The sequence below is a fragment of the Lepisma saccharinum genome, chromosome 8 (assembly GCF_977018435.1).
Source record: "Lepisma saccharinum chromosome 8, izLepSacc3.1, whole genome shotgun sequence".
NCBI lineage: Eukaryota > Metazoa > Arthropoda > Insecta > Zygentoma > Lepismatidae > Lepisma > Lepisma saccharinum.
The window spans coordinates 54,721,199-54,746,726 of NC_139236.1; the positions used below are offsets into that span (position 1 = coordinate 54,721,199).

At 36.6% G+C, this 25,528-nt stretch overlaps 2 protein-coding genes across 2 annotated transcripts in view; one reads left to right on the forward strand and one right to left on the reverse strand.

Moving 5' to 3' along the window:
* The first annotated feature begins 1,344 nt into the window (after positions 1–1,344).
* Positions 1,345–23,063, forward strand: LOC145991786 (uncharacterized). Its single transcript, XM_083127837.1, has 4 exons — positions 1,345–1,501; positions 2,473–2,578; positions 5,715–5,821; positions 22,517–23,063. The coding sequence occupies exons 1-4, from the start codon at positions 1,345–1,347 to the stop codon at positions 22,648–22,650; spliced, it is 504 nt and encodes a 167-aa protein (XP_082983963.1). The 3' UTR covers positions 22,651–23,063.
* LOC145991787 (dynein axonemal heavy chain 7-like) overlaps positions 23,054–25,528 on the reverse strand; it is a 113,887-nt gene continuing 111,412 nt past the window's right edge. The window contains exon 36 of the mRNA XM_083127838.1: positions 23,054–23,616. Within this exon, the coding sequence (XP_082983964.1) occupies positions 23,358–23,616 (259 nt within the window). The 3' untranslated portion in view covers positions 23,054–23,357. The remainder of the gene's footprint in view (positions 23,617–25,528) is intronic.

A 25,528-nucleotide genomic window follows, 5' to 3' on the forward strand; every position in this document is an offset into this window, starting at 1 on the left:
CAGTTAAAAGCTGAGGCTGTTAAGAGGCACTCAGCATACATAAGGACAACACACACAATTATACTGGCCATAGGGCCAGTCGCCGTGCAGACAGGCATTCGTTGGTAAATCTGAAAGTGATTAGCATCTGGACTTCTTCAGCGTGACATCTGCAAATGGAATGGCATGAATTCCTGTTTTGGCTGCCATCTGTTGGTAGAATGTCAGCAATGGTTTTGCTGAATGGATAAATCTCTGTCTTGGTGCAATTTCACCAATAGGTGCCTGCTCCACACAAGGCTGAAATGTCATTGTAAATTTGTCTATAGTCATGTTCTTGATAGCACCTAGCAATGTAATGTTGTCCAATGTTCTCTGCAGATAAATTCAGTCATGATCATCCCTTTCGAAAATATTTCTTTGGCCACAAATCTGGATTTTCACATGAGCAGAGTGGTACTTTCACACAAGAGGCCTTCCTGGTGGTGCAGTGGTAGCGTTGTCACCTTGTAATCAAGGGGTCCTGGATTCGATACCTGGTGGAGGCACATAGTGGTTCAGATCCCACTTTAAACTGTAGGTCCAGTCCCGATTAGCCTTAATGTGCATAAAGTGGACTTAAAACACCAAATCAACCAACCAACCAACTTTCACACGACCATCAGCTTCTACACCAACGTAAAATGTGCACTGAGGAAAATTCCACTCATACTACTGACGTCGTTATTGTCGAAAAAATCCATTGGCAAGATTGAACTGACACCTCTGTATGTTGTTGCCATAATTTTTCCACAATCAGATAACTCCAATCCATCATGCACCTTTCTGCTTTATGATAAACTGCAGTTTGAGGATATGCATGCTGACTTTGCAAACCTTTTGCAAGCCCAACTTGTGGTGAATGGCACTTTTAATCACTGATTGGACTACCCATAATTGTTTTGACCATGGAAAACTGTGTTGGTTGGTTTTCACCGCAGGCTTTAGTAGTCCTCCATGGACAGGGTTTTGTTGGTGATGTTGGCCTAGGCGTGCTTTGTTTCACATGACAACCGGTCTTCTAGTATTGGTTCATGCACGCACAACTGAAGTTTGCATGGGAAAGAGCAACAGCGTACCTTCCCCAAAAGTGATTTATTTTTACACACATTTGTGTACTGAGACAAAGCCACCAACCATCATGCTGACCCCAATTGCTCAGCTAGGTACATCCATCAAAGAAGATTGCTAGTTGGATATCAATGTGCTGGCTGCATGTGTGAACATCAGTCAAGGCTTGGTGCACACCATTAAACATGAATCTGAATTATTGTTCGCATTGCACTTAATAGTATTCTAATACCTTTGATGACATTGTTGCTGGGCATGAATACTGGGGCCAACACTACAACCCTGAAACATGATGTAAAGCCTGCAGTGGAAGCATTCTCAATTGCAACCTACAAATATCATCCTAAGGCTGTCATCTTGGCTGGATTACTAATTAAATATGCAGAACATTGGGAGATTGTCATTGCTCCAAGTGATATTGTTCTATTACAATCTGTAACCATAAATGACTAAATTGGCTGTGGAAATGATGAAGCAGTTCTAGTGGGAGAGTCCTGAACCCTCTCCTTAGGTCAGCAGCACACTGGATCCAACATGATGAGACACAATGAAATGCATGACAGCACGATGAGTCACAAAGAAACATGATACGATGAGTCGTTTTGTTGGTTAGCTAAAATTTGCTTGCAGATTTCGTCCATGTGCGCAGTAGGTCTAGGTCTGTCTGTCTCTGTCTCTTATAACGATGCATTAGAATCAATTTTTATGCAGAACTAATGTACCAATTTATGTGTTTTGAATTGAAACTATATAATACTGCTAATGCCCTTGCACTGTGGCAATGTTTAATGCAGTAATCACTATTCAAATAGCATTTTTTTTACCCCAATTTCCGGTCTGAAATTAGAGGTCTGTGCCTGAAGTGAACAGACTTTCACATGCGCATATTGTTTTGTTGCAAGCCACTCCAAGCGATACCAAATTCCACGGACCTTCGCTGTCTTGTTACAAACCATCACAACATGACTCAAGTCAAATGTTTCATCCGGTGTGCGGCCACCCACAACAGACTAATGTTAAACCTTCCCTGCGATGTTTTGCAACAAAAATGACTCGTCATGCCATGTTGGATCTGGAGTGCAGCTGGCCTTATGCCCAGACATTTTGCCATCTGATTTTCCACATTTTTAACAAGTTGAAAATGCTGCTGAAATGTCACTGATTTCCACCACACATACATGCAGGAGAAGGTCACATGGATACTGAATAGGCATGCAGGACACCAGTGGGACTTCTGCAGGTGATAACTTAAAATTATAATAAGGTAGTCACCTTGATTTGCTTTCACTTGACTAATCCTCTTACATTTGTTTCTAATTCAGTCAAAGCTCACACAGACCAACATATGTTATTAAATAAATAATCTCTTCTTATTCCTTCCAGACAAATTAGAAAATGTCAATTTTGTGGAGGAGGATGATGCAGGCATATACTGCAACTGTCCAATGTCCTGCACTCAAAATGATCTTATGCTTTTAAAACAAACTGAGTAAGTATGAAATTTACGATAAATATTTCCAAATACTGTACTACACTTTCAGTAGCAAGAGTTTTTACTTGTACAATGTACTAGTTGGTTACAGAAATATGAAAGCTGTCTATTGGTAACCATTGTTTTTTTTATTCTTTTAGCACGTTTTAGAGCTGTGAATACTATTGTCATCTTTTTGGAATCTAAACTGGTGATTAGCCACACAAAATTATCTAAATTTTCACTTTCAATTTATGCAATTAATTAATTGATTGATTTGGTGTTTTAAGTTTACTTTATGAACAGTAGGGCTAATTGGGATTGGACCTACAATTTAAAGTGGGATCCGAATCACAATGTGCCTCCACCGAGTATCGAACCCGGAATCCCTTGAAATGCAGGGTCAATGAATAGAGAACTAATGTTGCATGTTTATAAGATAGACCTCAGATAATTAAGGATAAATGCTACTGGAACAGTTTCTGAACAAAGCAACCTGACTATACTTTACAGCTCTTATTTCAACACCACATCTTCCATCTGGAATACACATTAGGTAACAGCTTTTACCTACTGAAAAATGGTTTCAACATAAGCTGGATACATTTTTTTTAGCCATGTACATTGTAGGAGGTTCCACATGTAGAACAATGAATTTCGTCATATACTGGGCAACATTTACCAATACAAGATGTACAGCCATTTATTAATCATATTTGTTAATGAACCCCACTTTACACAGAAGTTTATTACCTACGTTTGATCTGAAACAAAAAGAATAAAAAAAACTGCATATGCATATTCAACATGAACAACTGATGGTTGGAAACTGGAAAAAGATGCACTTCACTGATGTCAAATTTTGATTTACACTGATATAGTACTGAACTGATAGCAAATGAACATTCAATAGTTTCTTACCTCCTTAATTCATGACTGATGGATTTTGTTTCAGGAAAAAATAACTGCATAGCAGAAATTTATTTTAGTTATATCAAACTTTTATAAACATAGCTAAAGCCTAGTGCCAACATTATTAAGAATGGATAATACAAGGGCTGTTCGAAAAGAAACCACACTTTTACAAAAATTGAGTAATATACGAGGGTGTACCCAAAAGAAACTAGATTTTTTTTTTAAAAAGCCATGTATTTTTTTTTCTTTACAAAACAACCTTATCATCTTCAAAGTACACTCCATGACACTTAATACATTTGTCCAATCTGTGATTTCATTCTTGGAAACATTTTTTTAAACTCATCTGTTGTGATGGCTGACAGCTCCTTCCTCAAATTTTCTCTTCACCTCTTCTACATCGTCAAATCGCTGTCTGTCCCTTCATGTCCCTCTTCATTCGGAGAAACAAAAAAAAAGTCACACGGAGCGAGGTCAAGTGAGTAAGGGGCGTGGGGCAAGAGAGTCATGCTGTTTTTTACCAAAAACTTGGGCTTCGGAGGTCATCTTTCAAAGCAAGGCATGTTTCCACTCGACAATGTTTTTGCTGGTCACTCAGATTCCGAGGTACAAATTTCGCAGCGACCCTTCTCATTCCCAAATCTTCCGTTAAAATTCACTGAACCGAGCTCAAAGATAGTTCAGATAACTTCCCCAGCTCTTCAATGGTCCATCGTCGGTCTTCGAGCACAAGTTCACGAATTTTATCGACATTTTCGTCCGTTCTGGAAGTTGATGAACATCCAGAACGGGGTTTGTCATCAATCGACATGTCACCTTTCTTGAAGCAAGAAAACCAGTCGTACACTTGATTTTTTCCCATAGCTCTCTCCTTGTAAGCTGTGTTCAACATCACAACCGTTTCTGCGGCATTTTTCCCGAGCAGGAAACAAAATTTCACAGCCGTACGCTGTTCTCTTACATCGACCATCACAAAAAACAAGGTGCGAGCGAAACTGCTTTTATGAAAAAAAATCACCGTGGCCAGAGACAACCTTCCGAAGCGAAGCCACTGGTTGCATTGAACTCACAATGAATTGCTCGACGCTTGTCTAGCGGGAAAAATTTGTACTACAGAAGCTCCGCCCAGCGCAGCGTTATTCCAGTTTTTTTTGGGTACCCCCTTGTATACCAGCTATTTCGACCTGCCTCCTTCAAAGTACTCCCCTTCACTGTGCACACATCGAATCCAGCATTTCTTCCAGTCCTGGAATGCCTGCTGGAACTTGCAGTTTTGGAATGCCCTGTAGACTCTGCAGCAAATTCCTCTTGATCTCTTCTATTGTCGAGAATCTGTAACCCCTGATTTCAACTTGGGGAAGGAGAAGTCTGATGGTGCCAAATAAGTGGAGTAGGCCGGTTGTGGGACAACAAGTGTCTGGTGCTTTGCCAAAAACTCCCGGGTAACGAGTGAGGAATGAGCACATGCATTATTGTGATGAACCATCCACGACTTGTTCTGCTGCATCTGTCACCTATTGCACTGCACATTTTCTTGTAATCGTTGCATGACGTTAACGTTGAACACTGCATTCACTGTGGAACCATGCAACAAAAACTCTGATTCTCTAGCAGTCAATGAACATGATTAACATCATTTTAACATGGGATCTACTCATTCGTCATCCTTGATGGATGTACGTCTGTACCAATCGTAACATTGTGTTGATCTGAAACATTCCTTGCAATAGGCTTCATGTAACACTCTCTTTGAAAGTTTTATTCAATTTCACACATACTCGCTGCTCTTCCCTTCCAGTTACTTCATAGTAGGGTAACTGAAAATCGCAGCGGGTACTCAACATGCCTGCACTCAAGGTGATCTACTGCATTACTACGATTAGCAACGACTTTGAAACTGGGCCAAGTTAATAACTAAGGACACTGCTAGGCACCACCACTGTTGGTTCTACTCAACGAATTTATATACAAACTTTACAAAAGGAGTTGGGTTTCTTTTTGAACAAGCCTTGCATAAGCAGATAGCTTCCATTTATATTTCCACTATTTCAAACAGTCTTTCATGGATCTGTTGGGAGATACATCTAATGGATGGGGGAAGATGCTGCAGCAATATGGTTTATTAATGCCAGAGTTAGTTACATGTGAAGTTAATTAGTTATGGTTTAATTTGCATTAAAGTATATATATTCAGTATTTTGAAATGTTCTTAACCCACAACTTTTTTTTTTCCTGAAAGACTTGAGGAATTTGAAGATGATGATAATGCAACTTTGACACTCAATATACAGTTAGCCACTCCTGGACGACAGGTGATAGTTGCTCAAAGTGTGGTAGATATTGCAGGTAAGGTTATTAAACTTGTAAAAAACTATGGAGAAATTATTTAACACTTCCTTGAATGTTTACTTAGTCACTGGTTCAAATTAAGGAAAATATCAGGTCGTTGCACATGAAACATTGGATTTTAAGACAACGTACGTTGGATATTGCCAAATGCTGCCAATGCACCAAAAAGTGACGGGTACATATCTCCGCATATGAGCAAGAAATCAGTTGAGTGCTACCGTGCCATGTGATCGTATAGACACAACATGGACATAAGTTGAATATATCTACTTTTTCTTTACAAGTTTAAACTTGACCACAATGCAGCAGAGGCACCCAGGAACATCAACAGAGCATTTGGACCAGACACATTACATGAACAAACCATACAGTGATGATAGCTTTTCTTGTATGTACGCATTGCTTGCATTGTAGAATTATTTTCTTGTAGTTTACGATTATTACAAGCACCGGCGGCTCCAGGGGGAGTACGATGGTACGGCCATACCCCCTGTTGTTTCACGGATGCCGGGTCGACATGAAGGCAGAATGTAGCTGGATTTTTATTTACTGAATGCATCCTTTGGGGTAAACTTGTTCTTGTTCTTGGGCATATTTGTTGCTAAGCAACTTCCACATTACAAAGTTCCGACTGAAACACTTTGGAGATATGTAAGAGGAAAAAATGCCAAAACATCATTAATTTTGTTTGCTGCTTCAATCAACTGCCAACAATCGCGCGGAACCTGTCCTCTAACGTCAGCAATCTCTTATAAGATCCATTCTCACATTTACAAATTGTCGGTGTTTCTTTTTCCGTTCACTGCTTCAAAACGTGGCAGGTGCTGTTCGGAAGGGCTACTGGACGTCTTTGAACATTTTAATAATCCCAACAATAAGCGGCACGATAAACATTTTTTTAAAAAATAGTTCGTAGTGTATTGTTTCCCTTCGGATACTCAGTTGTCGTCTGGTAGTGAGTAAATCACATGCATTAGAAGAGTACGGTCTTAACAGTCGGTATATTTATAAATTTTATTTCTGGTTTTCCATTTTTGCATCCAATGAAAATTCGTACAGCAAAGAAAAACTGTCAGGGGCAGAAAATAGGAAAAGGCAGAGAGAACGGGAAAAGGCTAACTTGCGTCAGTCCAGGGGAGCCCATCCCCCACCCAAGATCCATGATGCACTCCCCCCAAAAAGGTAGAACATCCCCCCCCCCCGTTTATGCCGAATTAATTACTCTTATTTTTGTCAGACAAAATTTGCGGAAAAATGTAATACCAGAGGTGCAACCACGATTTTTTTGTCTGGAAGGGGGGGGGGGGGGCAAGTACCAGGATAAACGTACCAATAATAATAACAACATTAATAATAGCTTTATTATTATTACTAGTACTACTACTAGTAGTAGTAGTACGCAAAAAGGGGGTAGAAGCCTGTGTTAAAGCATTTGTTTGGAACAAATTGTTTGAAATATTTTTTGAACACCGTCAATTTCACATTAGCTAATAATGGAAATCAAGCACACAAACTGTATTTTTGAATGGCAGAAAATGAATGATAAATGCATTCCGAAGATGCATGTGTTACTTTCATGTACAACATATGTTTTACACATATGAAACATGGAGCGACATACATATGCAACAAGCCAACACTAAATTGTGTACGTATTCAAAGCTTATTCAATACAAATATACAACACATATTATTTAAATACACTACATCACAGAAAAGAAGTAGAATGCGAGTGAAGTGAGGAAGAAAATTTTTAGATCCAATATTTGCAATTGAAAACAATATTGATTTAATAGGGTGCAAATAATTTCACTGGATGCCACGGCATTCTCTCTTTTACAAACTTTTTTTAGATCATTCGGCGCCCATGGCCGACTCCCGCCGCCCCTAGCTACAGCTCTGAACTTGACGAGAAAAGCAGATAATGCGAGCGAAGCAATCAGAAAAATTTTACAAAATGAATTGTCATTTGCGTAAAATTTGAAATCGAAGGGGTAATTGCTCCTCTGTGCCCGCCCCCCCCCCCCCCTTGCAGGTGCCCTTGGCCATCAATGTTTGTCACCCCTTGCTACCCTAGAATTGACTTCTCTCGAAGGTTGGGGGAGCAATAACCCCCTTGCCTCTCTGTGGTTGTGTCACTGTATAATACAGACATATTTAAGCAACATATGTTTCCTTTAGATAGTTTAGGTTCACAGCCATTGTTAGTCAACCTTATTCTGCACAGTTTGTCTGCTCGACTAACCTTTATTAATGCAAATACCATGCCCGCCCTCCATCCAAACCGATTCTAAAGGCATAAGAGATGGTGTTTCATTTCAACCCTATGCTGCAATCAGCCACAGGTACGTAGAAAAACTATACATAATAACCAAAACTAAAAATCAATAACAAGTCAATCAAACTATACGATCCATTTTTGTGTGAAGATATATAGAATTGGCGTAAAATGTTGTCTCCCGCAAAAATTCTCATGATGCAGGTGCATCATGAAACCCCCTGTGAGCACCCCTGCGTCAGTCTACTTTCATGAATAATTTTCTGAAACATTCGAAATCAGGTGAGTTTTTGAAATCATTGAAAAACGGCCTACTTCTAGCGAATCGAGTTTCGAAACTAGAGTGACACTTGAATTTTGGATAACATTAGTTATGTCAGGTTTAGTGTTGTTTTTGTCTTTCATTCTCTCCTGGGTTTTTCTTTTGAAATCACAATAAAATATTGCTGCAAGAATTGGACATTTCTTGGTAAAACTACATATAGTATTAAGTATGGCTAACAACAACAAAATGAAACGTGAGTTAACCAACCTTTCGTTCGTGAAGTTAAGTTATTGAGAGACAATGAGAACACGTAACATTTCGCCCCTGAGAAAAAAAGTTAACCAAATCATACGTTTTTGGCGAGTATTTGAGTGAAGTAGTCTTACCTAATTCTATAGTTTCACCCATTTCTCATACTTCCTGCCGTCTTAATGATTCTAAAAGCAAGAAACAAATTATCTTTTATCGTCCCCCAAAGAAAATTTAATATTAGGATTAGACATGTAATTATACTCTTCGGAACTCTGAAGTTTGCGATTTCTTCTTTGTGGCTTCTAGTCTTTTTTTATGTTGGTTTGTATACTTAGGACCAAAAATCTTAATTTTCAGGATTAACACGGTAGATAATGGGGAAGATGTTTGCAAAAAATATTATGCATTTCTTTAACTTTTCTTCTCAGGGGCAACAGGTTACGTGTTTTGATTGTCTCTCAATACCTTAATGTATAAATGATAGATATTCAATGTGCATTTTGTATTTTGTTTAACCAGACAAAAATGATCTGTGAAACAATGTTATGTGAGAAAAATCGAGACGCGAGACCTTGACTTGGAATTTAGCATTTAAATGTCTGATTTTCTTATGTTATTGTTGAAGTGAGCAAGTGAAATGCCCATTTTAATGAAACACCATTTCGACAGCCAGCGTAGAGAGAAGTTTCTCGAAGTTGACTTTGGTGAAATCAAAAGTAAGAACAACCATGACACAAGATCAACTTGAGGAATTATTGATGATGTTTGTTGAACAAAACTTGTGCAGAAATGTTAATATTTCACATTGCATTGATAGATTCAGATCGTACGGCCCTCGTAGGTTTCTTTGGTAAACTCAACTGTTAACCTTGGTATTTTTAACATGCACAAACATTTCAGTACAAATAGAGGAAAATTAAATAAACCTTACGGCACAGGCGCCACAAGAGAAAGGTAGATTTCGTCTGCTTAGAGTGTAAAGTGGATGGTAATATTTTCTAGAGGACAGAAATCAATGATCGATCATAAGTTTAGTTTTTCATAACACATATTGAAAAAAATATTGTTTTTTTTTTATTTGCTCTATTTTACATCATTTTTTGTGCCACTTTTGGCTAATTTGCGAAGATGGAAATGAGTGATGACATGATGAAATTCATAGGCGAGTGCATGGGGGGGCAAGGGGGGAGGCAGTTGCCCCCCCTAATCACAGACGTTCGCAAATATTTTTTCCACGAAGGGACAAATTAGGTATTTTTCCATGGGGCATATTACCCAATAATAGTGTTGCCCCCCTCAATAAACACCACTTGAATTTGGAATTATCGCATAATATTTAATGGAAATTACTATGACACAGTGTAAGGTGGATGGTAATATTTTGGAAAGGAGGACAGAAATAAATGATCGATCATAAGTTAACTTTCGTCTTTCGGAACACATATTGAAAAAATACTGTATGTAATACCTCGTATCATGTACTACATAGGTTTTATTATAACAAATACAAGAGGCATTAACAATATAGAGGCATTAATTATATTATATAATTATTAAATGTTATTTGTAAATAATGTAAGTGATATTATCAATTCTGGTGTTACAGTACCAGTTAGTAATTCTGATCACTCTTTAGCGTATCTCTCTTTACGTTACGGGAAATCACAAAGTAAGGACAAAACGATCACATACAGGGACTACAGTGCGATAGTGAAGGATGCTCTGAAGGAAGATCTAGAGAGCATCGACTGGAATCCTTTGATGCACTACGAAAACATTGACGACAAGGTGCGTTTCTTTACGGAGAAATTGATTAAAGTGTTTGGTAAACATGCCCCCCCCTGAAAACAGTTCGTGCAACAAAACGAAAAGTACCCTGGATTACAGATAATGTTAAATTAATTATGAAGTTATGCAACAACATGCTGTTAAAATTTAAACGAACAAATAATCCTGACCATTGGAATGAATATAGGAGATTGCGTAACTTCGCTACTTCAGTCGTAAGACAAGAAAAATACATCATTAATTCATCCAACGATTCGAAACACATTTAGCAACACCTGCGAAGCTTGGGATGTGGCAGGAAAAACAAAATGGAGAGCCTTCCACCCGCACTAAATGACGCAAACACACTGAATTCGTAAACGTATCCTCCAAAATGGAAATTAATGAAGAGCTAGTCTCGCAGCAATGTGAGAAATGTTACGCCAGCAGTTTCGACCACGGTGCAGAGGCTTTCAGTTTCTGCGAGGTGGTTGGTTCTCGCGTCAGGAAAGCGATATACGAAATCCAATCAAATGCGTCTGGATCCAATGACATATCAATAAAAATGTTAAAGCTCTCTCTTCATCATATCCTCCCACCGCTCATGCACATAATCAACTACTCACTCTCCACGGGCAGTTTCCCTGATTCTTGGAAGGAGGCAACGGTAATTCCCATCCCTAAAAAACATAACCCTGTTTCTGTGAATGACCTGCGGCCCATCAGCATTCTGCCGGTGCTTTCTAAAATCATCGAAAAAATTGCAAACGATCAAATTCGAAAGCATATTGACAAACTTCATATCCTTTCCCGGCAGCAATCCGGTTTTCGCCCTCACCATAGCACACAAACGGTGCTCTTAAAAGTAACCGACGACATTTTTAACTCGATGGATCAATCTAACGTAATGCTACTGGTGTTGCTTGACATTAGCAAGGCCTTTGACACTATACCGCATAAGCTCCTTCTGGCCAAGCTTCATTATTATAAATTCTCGCCGACTGCACTTAAGTGGTTCAAAACTTATCTTAGCGGAAGAAAACAGCGGATTAAGACAGGGGAGCTATCTTTTCCACTTCACGTACGAGCTGGGGTGCCTCAGGGCTCGATCCTTGGTCCGCTGCTATTCACGCTCTCGGCCGCTGTTTTAGTCAAGTCTGTGAAAATATGCAACGTTCACTGTTATGCTGACGACACTCAATTGTATATATCCACACGCATATCAAAATTGCAGGATGTGGTCGCACTTTTAAACCAAGATTTGAAGAACATAAGCGATTGGTGCACTTCAAATGGGTTAGTAATAAATTCAAACAAATCAATATTTACAATTATCGGAACAGGCAGTCTCTTGAAACATATTGACATCAATGAATGCGAAATAATTCTTCACACACAGTGTATTAAATTTTCTGAAACAGTAAAAAACCTAGGACTGATCATGAACCAGCGGCTCGATTGGTCTGAGCACGTGATACAACAATGTTGCAAGGCGTATTCAATATTAAAAATCCTCTATCTTCTTTTAGACTTCCTCTCTCCTAAAATAAAATTAAACCTAGTGCAGTCTCTTATCTTCCCCCTATTTGACTATTGCGATGTCGTTTACGGGCTAAGAATAACAAAAAAGCTTGCAATAATAATACAGAAAGTTCAAAACTCATGCATTAGATATGTATATAGAACAAAAAAGTGTGAACATATTCTCCCTGTGCTTAATGAGCACGGAATCCTCTCTATGGCACGACGGAGAAAACTGCACTTGTTTTGTACACTGCACAACATAATTAATAGCAAAAGCCCAAACTACCTCTTTTCGAAATTAAACTTCAGAAGCAAAATTCATTTGCATTCAACCAGAAACGCTACCAGTTTCAGCTTACCTCATTGCAGAACTTCAGCTTATCAGGCCTCTTTCAGTTACGCAGCACCCAAAGCCTGGAATGCACTACCAAATCTAACCAAATATCAAAATTTCATACGTTTTCGCGATATGCTCCGTGAATCACTGATCAACGATCAGAAGCAGGGTAAATCAACTTATGAATAATGATAAATACTGTGAGTTTCCAGAATTTATTTTTTTCTTACTATCAACTTTCTCGACTTCAGTTACTTTATTATCTAATTCACTGCTAATATTGTTCCAATGTATATGATTTTATTCCTATTGCATTTTATTGTACTTTCTTGATCAATTTCTTTGTAATCTGAATTTCATTTTAATTTTTATTGTTTATCTGTTCTATTGTATGAGATTTTATTCCATTTGTATTTTATTGTACTTTCTTGTTCATTTTCTTTGTAATCTTGAATTTTATTTTATTTTAATTTTAATCTGTACTTTTTGGGGTTAGGTGGTAGACCAGCAACAGCTGAACCTCGCCCAGCAATAAAGTCAATTCAATTCAATTCAATAATTAAATGCTAATAGTCGTTATATATTAGTGGAAGTCAAGTTATGAAGCCATGGGCTGAAACAGCCATAAATTTCAAATGATAATATATTTTGTTGTTATGGTTACTTGTTGATTTTATACATGTGTTATGGAGTCAATATAAAAATGTGCGAACCCAAGTGTTTCATTGAATTAGTTCTTCGAATCAATACATGACAAGTAACCATATGATTGTTGTATTTATTATGTTTCATTTTGCAACCAAGGGGAATATTGTTATATATTAGTGGAAGTTAAGTTATGAAGCCATGGGCTGAAACAGCCATAAATTTCAAATGATAATATATATTGTTGTTATGGTTACTTGTTGTTGATTTTATACATGTGTTATGGAGTTAATATAAAAATGTGCGAACCCAAGTGTTTCATTGAATAAGTTCTTCGAATCAATACATGACAATAGTTTCGTTAGAAGCATATAGAAATATGCCTGTATAATATGGGATCCTTTTTACTAGTGCTGTATATTCCAAAAAGTTCTTACATTAATTATACTGTATTATTAAACTTATAAAAGAATCATCATATAGATACTACATATAAAATTGCTAGAAACAATTTAGTATAATACATTCTACTGCGGTGGCTCAGTCGGTAACACGTCTGACTACCATGCTCAAGGTCCCGGGTTCGATCCCCGGCCGGTTCAAATCCGGGAACTTTTCTAACGTTGGAAGCGGCCCCGGCACCCACCCAGCGTCGAATGACATAGGTACCTGGGGGAAACCCTGGGGGGTAAAGGCGGTCAGGGGTGTGATGCTGATCACATCACCCCCACTCATAACCGGATCAAGAAAGTGTGGGGCGTTACCCCCACATCCCCTATACGCCTTCATGGCGTGGTGCTAAGCACAGGGGAGCACTTTTTTTTTTACTTTTTTTTACTAGAAGAGAAATTCACGAGCAATTTTATTGTACAAAATTATCAATGGATCAACAGAAAAGCAGGACATTTTAAATTTATTGAAATTCAATGTGAATCAAAATAGGTTACGCACTTACGCAAAAATAGGTTTGCTTTTGCACTTGCTTCGCTTTTGCAGTAAATTGTTCATTAGTCACGTCAATTGATAAAGGTACTGTAATATACAAAAGACGGTGTGAAACTGTTTAATTGATTTTCATTCTGTATAAGTACAGGGGGGTGCTATTTTGCTTATTGTACCCCTTGTTCACTAATCCTGAAGCCGCCAGTGATTACAAGCATAAGAATACAGTTTTTCGTCACAACGAAAAACTGTTTTCTTATGCTTGTAATAACCATAAACTACGAAAGAAGAATCATACAGTGATGGTTAAAAAAATTATGATTCGGCAATATGATCCTTGAAAGTGAACCAAGTGGTCACCCATTAGTAACCATCAACGACGACGAACTGCGAGCACTAGTGGAGTCCACAGTTTCCAGCACTTACAAGAACTTGCATGCACTCACTGAACAACACATGATGCGTCGCCTGGAAGTGTGCCTTTCTCTGCTCTCCTGGAACCTAAACATTCCATTTTTACACACACTAGTGACATGTGATAAAAATGGATCTTATACGATAATTGTCACTGCTCTGCTCAATGACTAGATGCTGATGAGACCCAAAAACACATGCCGAAACCGAGCCTTCATCCGAAGAAGATAATGGTGGCCGTTTGGTGGTGTGCTGCTGGTAATTTTCACTATTTGATCTTGAAAACCAGTGAAACAATGAATGCCAAGAAGCACTGCACCCAGCCGGATAAAATGCATAAAAAAATACGAGTTAAGCAGCCTAGATTGGTCAAACGATATTAAGTTTTAGTGCTTCACAACACGAGGCCCCATGTGGCAAGAACAACAGTGCAACAACTACACAGCTTGCACTATAGAGACTCTTCCACATCCACCATACTCTTCGGATCTCCTGCCAACCGACAACCACTTTTTTAAGCATTTAGACCATTATTTGGCAGGGAAAGATTCACCAATAAAGCAGCTGTCAAAAACGCTTTTGAGGAGTTTCTTCAGTCCAGAACGTCGAAATTCAACGAGTAGCAGTAATACACTAATATCTCGGGAGAAGTGTATCACATCTAATAGTGCCTATTTTGATTAATAAAAGCTCTTTTCACCGAGTTGCTGTTGTTTGAAATTTCATTATCACATCCAACATGTCATGTGCAACAACCTGATATACATATATATAAAAAAAAGTGACTCCTTATTTGAAATATGACATTTCAACCCCATTTTCAAGACCTTCTCCAAGCTTTCCAAGAAATTTTAAACATAAAAAAGTTTAAAACATTAAAAAGTTAAAATAGGAAAGCTTAGTTGCCAACCAAACTAAATTCAATTTGCTGCCAACCTTAAAACTCTCTTGTTCTGTCCTTTTAAGCTTTTTACCTGTTAACCAATGCCGTGACCCCATCTCTCAGCTCAAGAGATATTAATTTCGGACACATGCAGATCAAGTGGACAAAAAACATTCCATGCCCACTGACATTAATCTTCTTACCTACTGAACCTATTGGTATTATTTGTTGAATTGGAAAGATCCTGACACAAATAGCTACCTGTTAACATTTGGTACGTAGCATATTTCATCCTCCTGGCACATGGATAGTTGTTGTGAATATATTACTAAGCCCATATTGGTAACTAATTTTAACTAATTACGGTAGTACCTTGAAACAAGGAACAAACATTGAAACAAGAATTGCCAAATTGAGGGAGTTTGTTTGGTATTCTCCTTTCCTCATAAAACATGCACAAAATAATCTGAAACACAGCAGAAACAGACAACACATTATATGGCTGATGTGTGGAACATATTTGCATGTATTCAACAGGGAGCACTCCCTCCCTGGGAAAGCAAACGGTGAAAAAATTCACTCTGTTCATTGTCCCTTTTTTTAATGGGAAGGCAGCATAAATGTTATTCTCTTTTCAAATAATTCAAAATAAAGCATGCCCCTTCCCTCTGAAAAAAGAGTCAGGGTATGCCCATATCTGAAATGGACATAAAAACTAACACAGAGAGTGAAATTGTGGGAATGCTCTCACCTAACTTTTCAGTAAATAATATGCTGTCTGTGCCAAAACTATTTAATATAGCTTGTTCAGTTGGACCGTAATTAGCAGGGAACATTTATACGTAGTCAAAATGTGCTAAATATGTAAATACATATTTACTTATTTTCACCAAAATATGGAGTTAAATATGGACTTAAAATTGAAAAAAAAAATACATCTTTAATAATATAAGACACGATATAAGAAGCGTTACTTTTCAGCACGCCCTCGTATATATACTTTATTGAAGAGCCATTTCAGGATTGTAATGTTGTTCATTGACATTCCAAATAACAGTTTGCAGAATTTTAACACAAATTGTAATATAATTAAGCCTTGTTTCCATATTAAAACCAATAAGTTGCTGACCAAGGCAGTTTATTAAGATAAAAACACTTAACACGTAACGTTTCGACCCTGTATCAGGGTCTTCCTCAGACGAAGAACTAAACTAAAATGATGAAATATACTATACACAGAAAGATTACATACACATAGCAGGGTCACAAGCCAGACAGCAACAAATCAAGTTGACAGTCCTTATCTAGGAAGATTTCTCCAAAGGAATTAAACATATCACCTCCTGACAGTTGTTGACTAATGGGTCTACTACACTGACAGGTGATTGGCAGGTCAAGATTAGCAAGAGTCTAGAACCACCTGCATACCACTCCCCCTCCCCTCCTGCCTTTTTGGTTATGGATGAATACCTCCTCCTCTGGTCTTCTTCTTTTCTCTTCTTCCTTCCTTCTTCATACTTCTTTTTTCCTCATTCCTTTTCTTCATCCTTTCAACTTTCTCTAACACACTCTTCCATTCCTTGTTTATCTTGAGTCCTCCATTCCAATTCATGATGTCTTCTCCTTTCTTTTCTATTTCTTTGGCCTCCTTCCATTTTCTCACTAGTTCTCTCTTCTCTTTTCCTATTCGCCTAGCCGAATCCCATTCAACTTCATGTCCTGTTTCCCTAGTGTGTTTGAATATGGCATTCCTGTCTCTCTTCAATCTCACATCATCCATGTGTTGCTTTAACCTGTCTTTAAGTCTCTTCTTCGTTTCCCCTATATATACACTTTCACATCCTCTGCACTTCACCTCGTAGATAACCCCTTCCTCTTCTTCCTCTCTCTTTTCTTCCTTCTTCTTGCTGGCTATACTTAAAATAGTGCGTCCTCCCTTCCTGTAAGTTCTTATACCCACTTTCCTCAGCACTTTGCATATCTTCTCTGTGGCATCGCCCATACTTCTTATACCAAACCATCTCTCTTTTTCTTATTCTTCCTTCTCTTCCAGTCCTCTCTCTTTTATCTCTTTCCTTCTTCTGTTGATGTTGTGTCTGTCTTTCTTTTCATAGCCATTCTCTTCTAGTTGTTCCCACAGGCTATTAATCTTGGTTTCTTCTTCTCCTTTCTCTGTGCATATCTTCTTTATTCGGTCTTCCATATTCCTTATAAAATTTTCAGATGAATGTCAATTTGAAGCACATTTTCTGCGTTTAGAAACTCGATCACTGCACGCTACTTCAGGCGCTTCACCAACATTGCATGGTTACATGCTGCCATTTTCCTCGCAATAGTTCAGCACCCCCTGGCGAAAGAAGTTTGAAACCTGCAATGGAGAAGCTGGAAAGTCTTATAAGTGCAATGTATGGTTGCTCAAAATCCAAAATGCGTTTACAAGGTAACAAAGAAAATAAAAACACAGGAAGCGTTACTTTTCAGCACGCCCTCGTATATATACTTTATTGAAGAGCCATTTCAGGATTGTAATGTTATTCATTGACATTCCAAATAACAGTTTGCAGAATTTTAACACAAAATGTTAATAAGAAATTAAATTAGGCATACCATATTTAATGCAAAATGTTGAATTTTTCACGAGTTTTGTATCTCCTAAACCAATTAAATATCAAACTCAAAATTTTTACTGAAGTTACTTATCATGGAGTACTGTATTGTGTACAAATTTCAGATTTTTAAACAACTGCCCACCAGAGATATTTAACCCTGAACTTGGATTTTTTTAACAAAAAGTACATGTTTATGACCCTGTAGAAAAAAAAATATTAAAGTCTCAAGCTTCAAATAATTTTGACGTACTCTATTGGTACACAGGTACTTGCACAAAAAAATTCAAGTGTCAAGCAAACTGCCTTCCCCCTCCCCAAAAATGTCCGAAAATGTCATTTTGAGCGATTAAAATACACAATTTTAACCTTAAAATTTATTATGAAGGAATAATATTTAGAAAATTACACGGAAATATAATTGTAGCCTATAATGTGCTTAACATCACAGATTTTGTCTCATTGTCGTAGGACTTACCAGAGCTGAGAAAAAAAAGTTGTCGCTGATGCTTACGAATGGAGAAAATGACGTGCGCCATGATAAAAAAATGCCCGCCAACTTCAAATCGGTGATAGTAAAAATAAAATAAGAGTGGTTCTGAACTGTCAATATATGAGGCTCACACCACTCAAAAAATAAACTTTTTTAAAAATGGTCAAGCAACCAGCTGGTATGATTTCATATGGATTGACCCATTCTTATTTTCCATATTTTTACATATATTAGGTTTTGGCTCATATTTTACATATTTTAGTTATTTCTACATATTATTTCCATATTTCAGAACATTTCTCAACATATTCTCCATAGAATTATTTTCCTGTAGTTTACGGTTATTACAAGCATAAGAAAACAGTTTTTCTTTGTGACGTTTCAGGAGAACACACGCTCCTTTCATCAGACATTTATTTTCATTTTGACTAAAGATACAGTTATAACAATGGTTAGTAATTTTTAAACAAAAAGAATCTGTTATATAATGGATGTTGTCAATGTTACATTGTTGTAATATAGCAACTTAACTGTGAAAAAAACAGTCTGTTTTATTTTTATTTAAATTATGAATCCAAAATATCATCAGGCAATTCAAATTCATCATTGTTTTCACAAAGTCTCTTGATGTTTTCTGTTACATTAAATTTTAAAGATGGTGGCTTACTCCATTTGTGAAAAAGAAAACTCCATACTGGATCTATGTTACCATTTTCATTATTTAATTTATTCCAGTGTTCTTCTGCAATGAACGAAGCTTCCCAGACATTCAACTCTGTGTTTCCCGTTAATCTTTTTAAAACCCTTCTCTTTTTAATCAAATGCTTCTCTTCGATGATATGAGTTGACAAACCTGTTCTTGGGTTTAGATTTATAATGTCCAAATCGTGTTCGTGCCATCTTATTGCCATTTTCCTTGCTGTTTGTCCCACATAATCTTTTGAACATGAACAACTTATATTATATATTCCTGTGGTTTCCACATCTGGTAGAGAGTTTCTCATTTTGAATTCATTAAATGTACATTCCAAACTTCTTGGTGATTTAAAAACAATTTTGAAATTAAAACTTCTAAAAATTTTTGCAATTTTATGTGAGAATCCCTTGTGGAATGGAATGCACACAAATTTCTTTTCAACAGATTTTTCATCTTTGTCTGTATTTCTCTTTTCCTTTAGTTTTCTTGCAACTTGTTTTTTGATTTGGTTTATTCTGTTAGTGTGAAAACCATTTTCTTTTGCTATATTAAAGAGCCTTTCTTCTTCATTTTTGATATCCTCATCATTAGAACATAGTCTTTGTGCTCTCAGGAAAAAATTTAAAAATATGTTATCCATTGTTATACGCGAATGTTCTGATTTGGCATGGATATATTTTTCCCCCGCTAATTTTTTCCTATGGACTGATGTTTGAATTGTTGAGTCAGTTGTCTTAATTTGCAGATCAAGGAAAGAAATTACATTGTTATTCATGGGTTCGCAAGTGAATTTTATGCGACGATGTGATTCATTTAATAATTTAAATACGTCCATGATGGTGTTCTCATTTTTAGCGATAATTAGCACATCATCTACATATCTGATGTAGAGTTTGATATCCGCACCTATCGCATTAACAATTGGAGATTCTATGTAATGAAGGAAAATGCTGGAGATGATTCCGGATACTGGGTTTCCCATTGATAGACCATTACTTTGCTGATATATTTTGCCATCAAATATAAAGTAATTGTAATTTGCACATACAGTAAACCATCGAACCATTTCCCATGATTCTACTGGGTTAACCTTCATCTCAATAAGCCATCTGTGTAATGCATCTGTGGCACCTTCTATTGGGACACTAGGATATAAATTTTCAACATCAAAACTTGCAATACGATACTCATTATTCCAAACAATATTTTTTAGTTTCTGTTTCACTTCAAATGCATTTTTAACACTGAATGGTGTTTGTTGTTTAATTATAGCAAGTCTTTCAACTAAATATTTGGATAGTTTGTATGCAGGATGTGTGAAAGTTGCAATGATGGGTCGTATTGGAGTTCCCGGTTTGTGAGTTTTTGGTAGTCCAAAGGCAATCGGCAGGGTTGAATTCTTGACAATGAGTTTTTTCTTCATTTCTCTTGGTATCGTGATACTGCTTTCAATTACTTTCTTTACCTCATTTATTATTTTAGTTATAGGGTTTCGAGAGGTTTCTGTGAAATTGTTTACTTTGAAACATTCTTCCATTTTTTCTTTATAGTCCTTAATTCGGATAAGGACAGGTTTATTTTCCTTGTCCGATTTTATTAAGAAAATGTCGTTTTCTTTCAACCAGATCTTGAAACTATGAACTTTTTTCCCCAACCTTATATGCTCTTTCTCCCGTTCCGTGTATTTTGGACCTCTGTTATTTCTTCTGTTGTATTCAAAACTTAACCGTTCGTCAAGAGCATCATGTGTGAGACTTCGTAATTTTCTCTTTTCCTCCTCATCATCTAAGAAATTCAGTGCTTTCTCTATTGAAATCACAAAATCTTCCTTGTGTATATAAGCACTACCAACTGAAGCGTGTGTTCTCCTGAAACGTCACAAAGAAAAACTGTTTTCTTATGCTTGTAATAACCGTAAACTACAGGAAAATAATTCTATAATGCAAGCAATGCGTACATACAAGAAAAACTAATATTCTCCATATTCAAGCAATAACTACATGTCTCCGTGTGACCGAAAGAGTTGGGTGAATTTCTTGGGAATAACTGACAAATTAGAAATATACTCCCATTACTTCTTGCGATATTGAATGCAGTTTTAGTCAATATAAATCCATTTTAAGAGACAGGAGGAAATTCACATTTGAACACTTACAACAAAATTTTGACCAGAGGAGGAGGAGGTATTCATCCATAACCAAAAAGGCAGGAGGGGAGGGGGAGTGGTATGCAGGTGGTTCTAGACTCTTCTAATCTTGACCTGCCAATCACCTGTCAGTGTAGTAGACCCATTAGTCAACAACTGTCAGGAGGTGATATGTTTAATTCCTTTGGAGAAATCTTCCTAGATAAGGACTGTCAACTTGATTTGTTGTTGTGTGGCTTGTGATCCTGCTATGTGTATGTAATCTTTCTGTGTATAGTATATTTCGTCATTTTAGTTTAGTTCTTCGTCTGAGGAAGACCCTGATACAGGGTCGAAACGTTACTTGTTAAGTGTTTTTATCTTAATAAACTGCCTTGGTCAGCAACTTATTGGTTTTAACACAAAATGTTAATAAGAAATTAAATTAGGCATACCATATTTAATGCAAAATGTTGAATTTTTCACGAGTTTTGTATCTCCTAAACCAATTAAATATCAAACTCAAAATTTTTACTGAAGTTACTTATCATGGAGTACTGTATTGTGTACAAATTTCAGATTTTTAAACAACTGCCCACCAGAGATATTTAACCCTGAACTTGGATTTTTTTTAACAAAAAGTACATGTTTATGACCCTGTAGAAAAAAAATATTAAAGTCTCAAGCTTCAAATAATTTTGACGTACTCTATTGGTACACAGGTACTTGCACAAAAAAATTCAAGTGTCAAGCAAACTGCCTTCCCCCCCAAAAAAATGTCCGAAAATGTCATTTTGAGCGATTAAAATACACAATTTTAACCTTAAAATTTATTATGAAGGAATAATATTTAGAAAATTACACAGAAATATAATTGTAGCCTATAATGTGCTTAACATCACAGATTTTGTCTCATTGTCGTAGGACTTACCAGAGCTGAGAAAAAAAAGTTGCCGCTGATGCTTACGAATGGAGAAAATGACGCGCGCCATGATAAAAAAATGCCCGCCATCTTCAAATCGGTGATAGCAAAAATAAAATAAGAGTGGTTCTGAACTGTCAATATATGAGGCTCACACCACTCAAAAAATAAACTTTTTTAAAAATGGTCAAGCAACCAGCTGGTATGATTTCATATGGATTGACCCGAATTGAATTTTTCGAGCCTACATGTCATGATGTGCAAAGATACAAAATATAACTGATTTTAGCTTTGTACATAAATATGTATTTACATATAAATCCGTTCCCTGGTAACTAGTTAAAAAAAGGACAGCAAGTGCTATTATAAACCTTGAGTTTGGGAGAAAGAGTCTTGTAGTTAGGAATTTGATCGTGACAAGATACACAAGTTGTGTTTATGTGGATTTTCATAGATGATTAAAAGAAAGGTTCTTAATTTCAAAAATTTATTAAACATGTTTATTCTGTTTTAAAACTCACCAAACTTTACTTTCATTGCAGTCTACATTGGAGGTGTGTGTGGTCTCTTTTTGGGAGCCAGTTTACTAAGCTTTATGGAAATTCCATTTTTTCTACTTGTCAGACCTTTTTTTATTTATTTAAAGTATAAATCAAAGGTTGATCATTTGCAATAACTTGAAAGAGCAAATGTTTGTGGTTTTACTAACAGTAAAGAAGATGAGGAGGCAGATATATAAATGTATATAACGTATGTAGATATGATTGATGTAAAAATAGGAAATTGCATTTTTCATTATTTACCACATACAGAGTGATGAAAAAGTTCAGACATTTTTAAATGCTAGTTCACATTTTTTCTTTAGTCCTGTGTGTCCAAACAAGTATAAAAACTACATGCATAGTCACTGTTCTGGTCCTCAATTCAATAATAGTTTTGACATCTATTTTCTGTAGAAGTATCTTAAGAAAGGTTCAAAATAATTTACTTTGTTAGCTATAGAAGACATAATAATTTGATTTGTTAATAGAATAACATAAAATATATCTGGTGAAGTAATATTTTAAACTATGTATTATAAAATGCAATAAAACTTGCAATAAAAGCAATTAAAAGCTTATATATTATTTATCAAAGCTAACATAATTATTTATGGCACTGAGCTTATCGAAATCTATGCTCTTCATAAATTACAACTGTTTAACTACAACAGAAAAATGTAACTATCCTTAATAACATTGTAACTTTTCAACAGGCAGCATAAGATATTGCCATTACATGGTACATAATGAAATTAAATCTGTATTTTTCATCACTGAAGAAAAAATAACTATTGGCCGTTTCAGACCTAAGAAAAAATTATCCATGCAAAAATGAACACCATTAATCATCCAACTGACATAACATAGCCACTCCTCTTCTTATCCAATGAGTTGCAGGTTTCTCCGTGTCCAGGAGCATTGCAATCACAAAATTCGTTGAATGCCCAGTTGTAGATAACACTCCCCTCCGTGCTGATGTTTTGTACAAAGGACATAAATAACGTTTAGAGGAATCTACCTCATGTGCATGCTTTGGAACAAGCCATATAATGGGCACTGAATAATACAAAACATTTGGAAGCTGTTCAACAAGACAGTTCCTGAAAGTAAATGAAGCTCATTACATAATATTAAGTTATGATTAGCTGCATTCCAAGGAGGGGTGGAATTAATGAGTAACGACTTGGAGCTGCATTTACTGTTCAACTACCATAGGCTCACAGGCTCAGAAACTGGCATATTTAATGAAATGAAACTGTTTACATATTATTTAACAGATTATTATAATGCAATAAAACTGATTACAGATCTGTCAATATACAAAAATTTATCTTTGTGCCTGCCAAAAGTTTCTGAATAACCATGTACGAGGGTGTACCCAAAAAAAACCGGAATAACGCTGCGCTGGGTGGAGCTTAGGTAGTACGAATTTTTCCCGCCAGGCAAGCGTCGAGCAATTCGTTGCGAGTTCAGTGCACCCAGTGGCATCGCCGGGGAAGATTGTCTCTGGTCACGGTGATTTTTTCATAAAAGCATTTTGCTCACACCTCGTTTTTTGTGATGGCCGATGTAAGAGAACAGCGTGCGGCTGTGAAATTTTGTTTCCTGCTCAGGCAAAAAGGTGGCAGAAACTCTTGTGATGTTGCACACAGCTTACAAGGACAGCGCTATGGGGAAAACTCAAGTGTACAAGTGGTTTTCTCGCTTCAAAAAAGGTGACATGTCGATTGATGACAAACCTCATTCTGGACGTCCGTCAACTTCCAGAATGGATGAAAATGTAAACAAAATTTGTGAACTTATGCTCGAAGACCGACGACGGACCATTGAAAAGCTGGGGACGTTATCTGGACTATCTTGGAGATCGAGTCAGCAAATTCTAACGGAAGATTTGGGAATCAGAAGGGTCGCTGCAAAATTTGTGCCACCACGACAATGCAGCCATCTCAGTGCACAAGTTTTTGGCAAAAAACAGCATGCCTCTCTTGCCCCATGCCCCTTACTCACCTGACCTCGCTCCGTGCAACTTTTTTTTGTTTCCCCGAATGAAGAGGGACATGAAGGGACAGCAATTTGAGAACACAGAAGAGGTGAAGAAAAAACGAGGAAGGAGCTGTCAGCCATCACAACAGATGAGTTTGAAAAATGTTTCCAAGAATGGAATCACAAATTGGACAAATGTATTAAGTGTCATGGAGAGTACTTTGAAGGTGATAATGTTGTTTTGTAAAAAAACAAAAAAAAGGCTTTTTTTTTAAAAAAAAATCTGTTTCTTTTGGGTACACCCTCATACAGCTGAACCTCGATTTTACATTCATGAATTTTACATTTTCCCCGCATTATACATTCAACCTTGATGGTCCTAATATAGCAAAATGTTTTAAAAATTTTCCTTCATTTTACATTTTCATGCATTTTAAGTTTTCCAGTGAAAAACATCCCAGGAAAAACGTAAAATTGAGGTTCCACTGTACATCGATTACAGATTCAAACAAATAGACAAGTTCGTCAAAAATAATTATAAAGCATGAACTAGGTAAGTTGCAATATCTTAGTATGCCAAATTTTTTCTACTTGTTTCCGAGATATCCAAAGTTAAACGGACATCTAATGTAGACTTTCTGTTGTCACGATTGTTTATTTTGTAATATGTTAGTACTAGGTAGGTACTAAATTATATTCTTGTATCTCTACTAGGTTTTATAGGCAGAAGTAGAAACGTAGACATGCCAATGAAGAATTTCTTTGATAATTCACAATCTTTCAACTTGCCAAAATTTAAAGTTGTAGCTTGAACTATTTTGAAGATTTGTAACATTAAAAAGAAATTAAATGTTATTGTTCAATTATTTTACTGGTACAGTGAGATGGATAGGTCTATGGAAATAATCTTTTAGGTCTTCAAATTTGGAAAATTTTAAGTCTTCACATTTGGTAGTTGCTGAGATATCAACAGGTAACTTTAGATCGATTGTGGTCTATCACGATTGAATTATTTTTTGGCATGTCTAT

What these genes read in the sequence shown, in the direction of transcription:
- LOC145991786 (XM_083127837.1), top strand. Translation starts at nt 1,345, where the DNA reads ATGAATACTGGGGCCAACACTACAACCCTGAAACATGATGTAAAGCCT. An exon ending in GGAGATTGTCATTGCTCCAA is followed by an intron (nt 1,502 to 2,472) that starts GTGATATTGTTC and finishes TATTCCTTCCAG; the next exon opens with ACAAATTAGAAAATGTCAAT. An exon ending in ATGCTTTTAAAACAAACTGA is followed by an intron (nt 2,579 to 5,714) that starts GTAAGTATGAAA and finishes TTTTCCTGAAAG; the next exon opens with ACTTGAGGAATTTGAAGATG.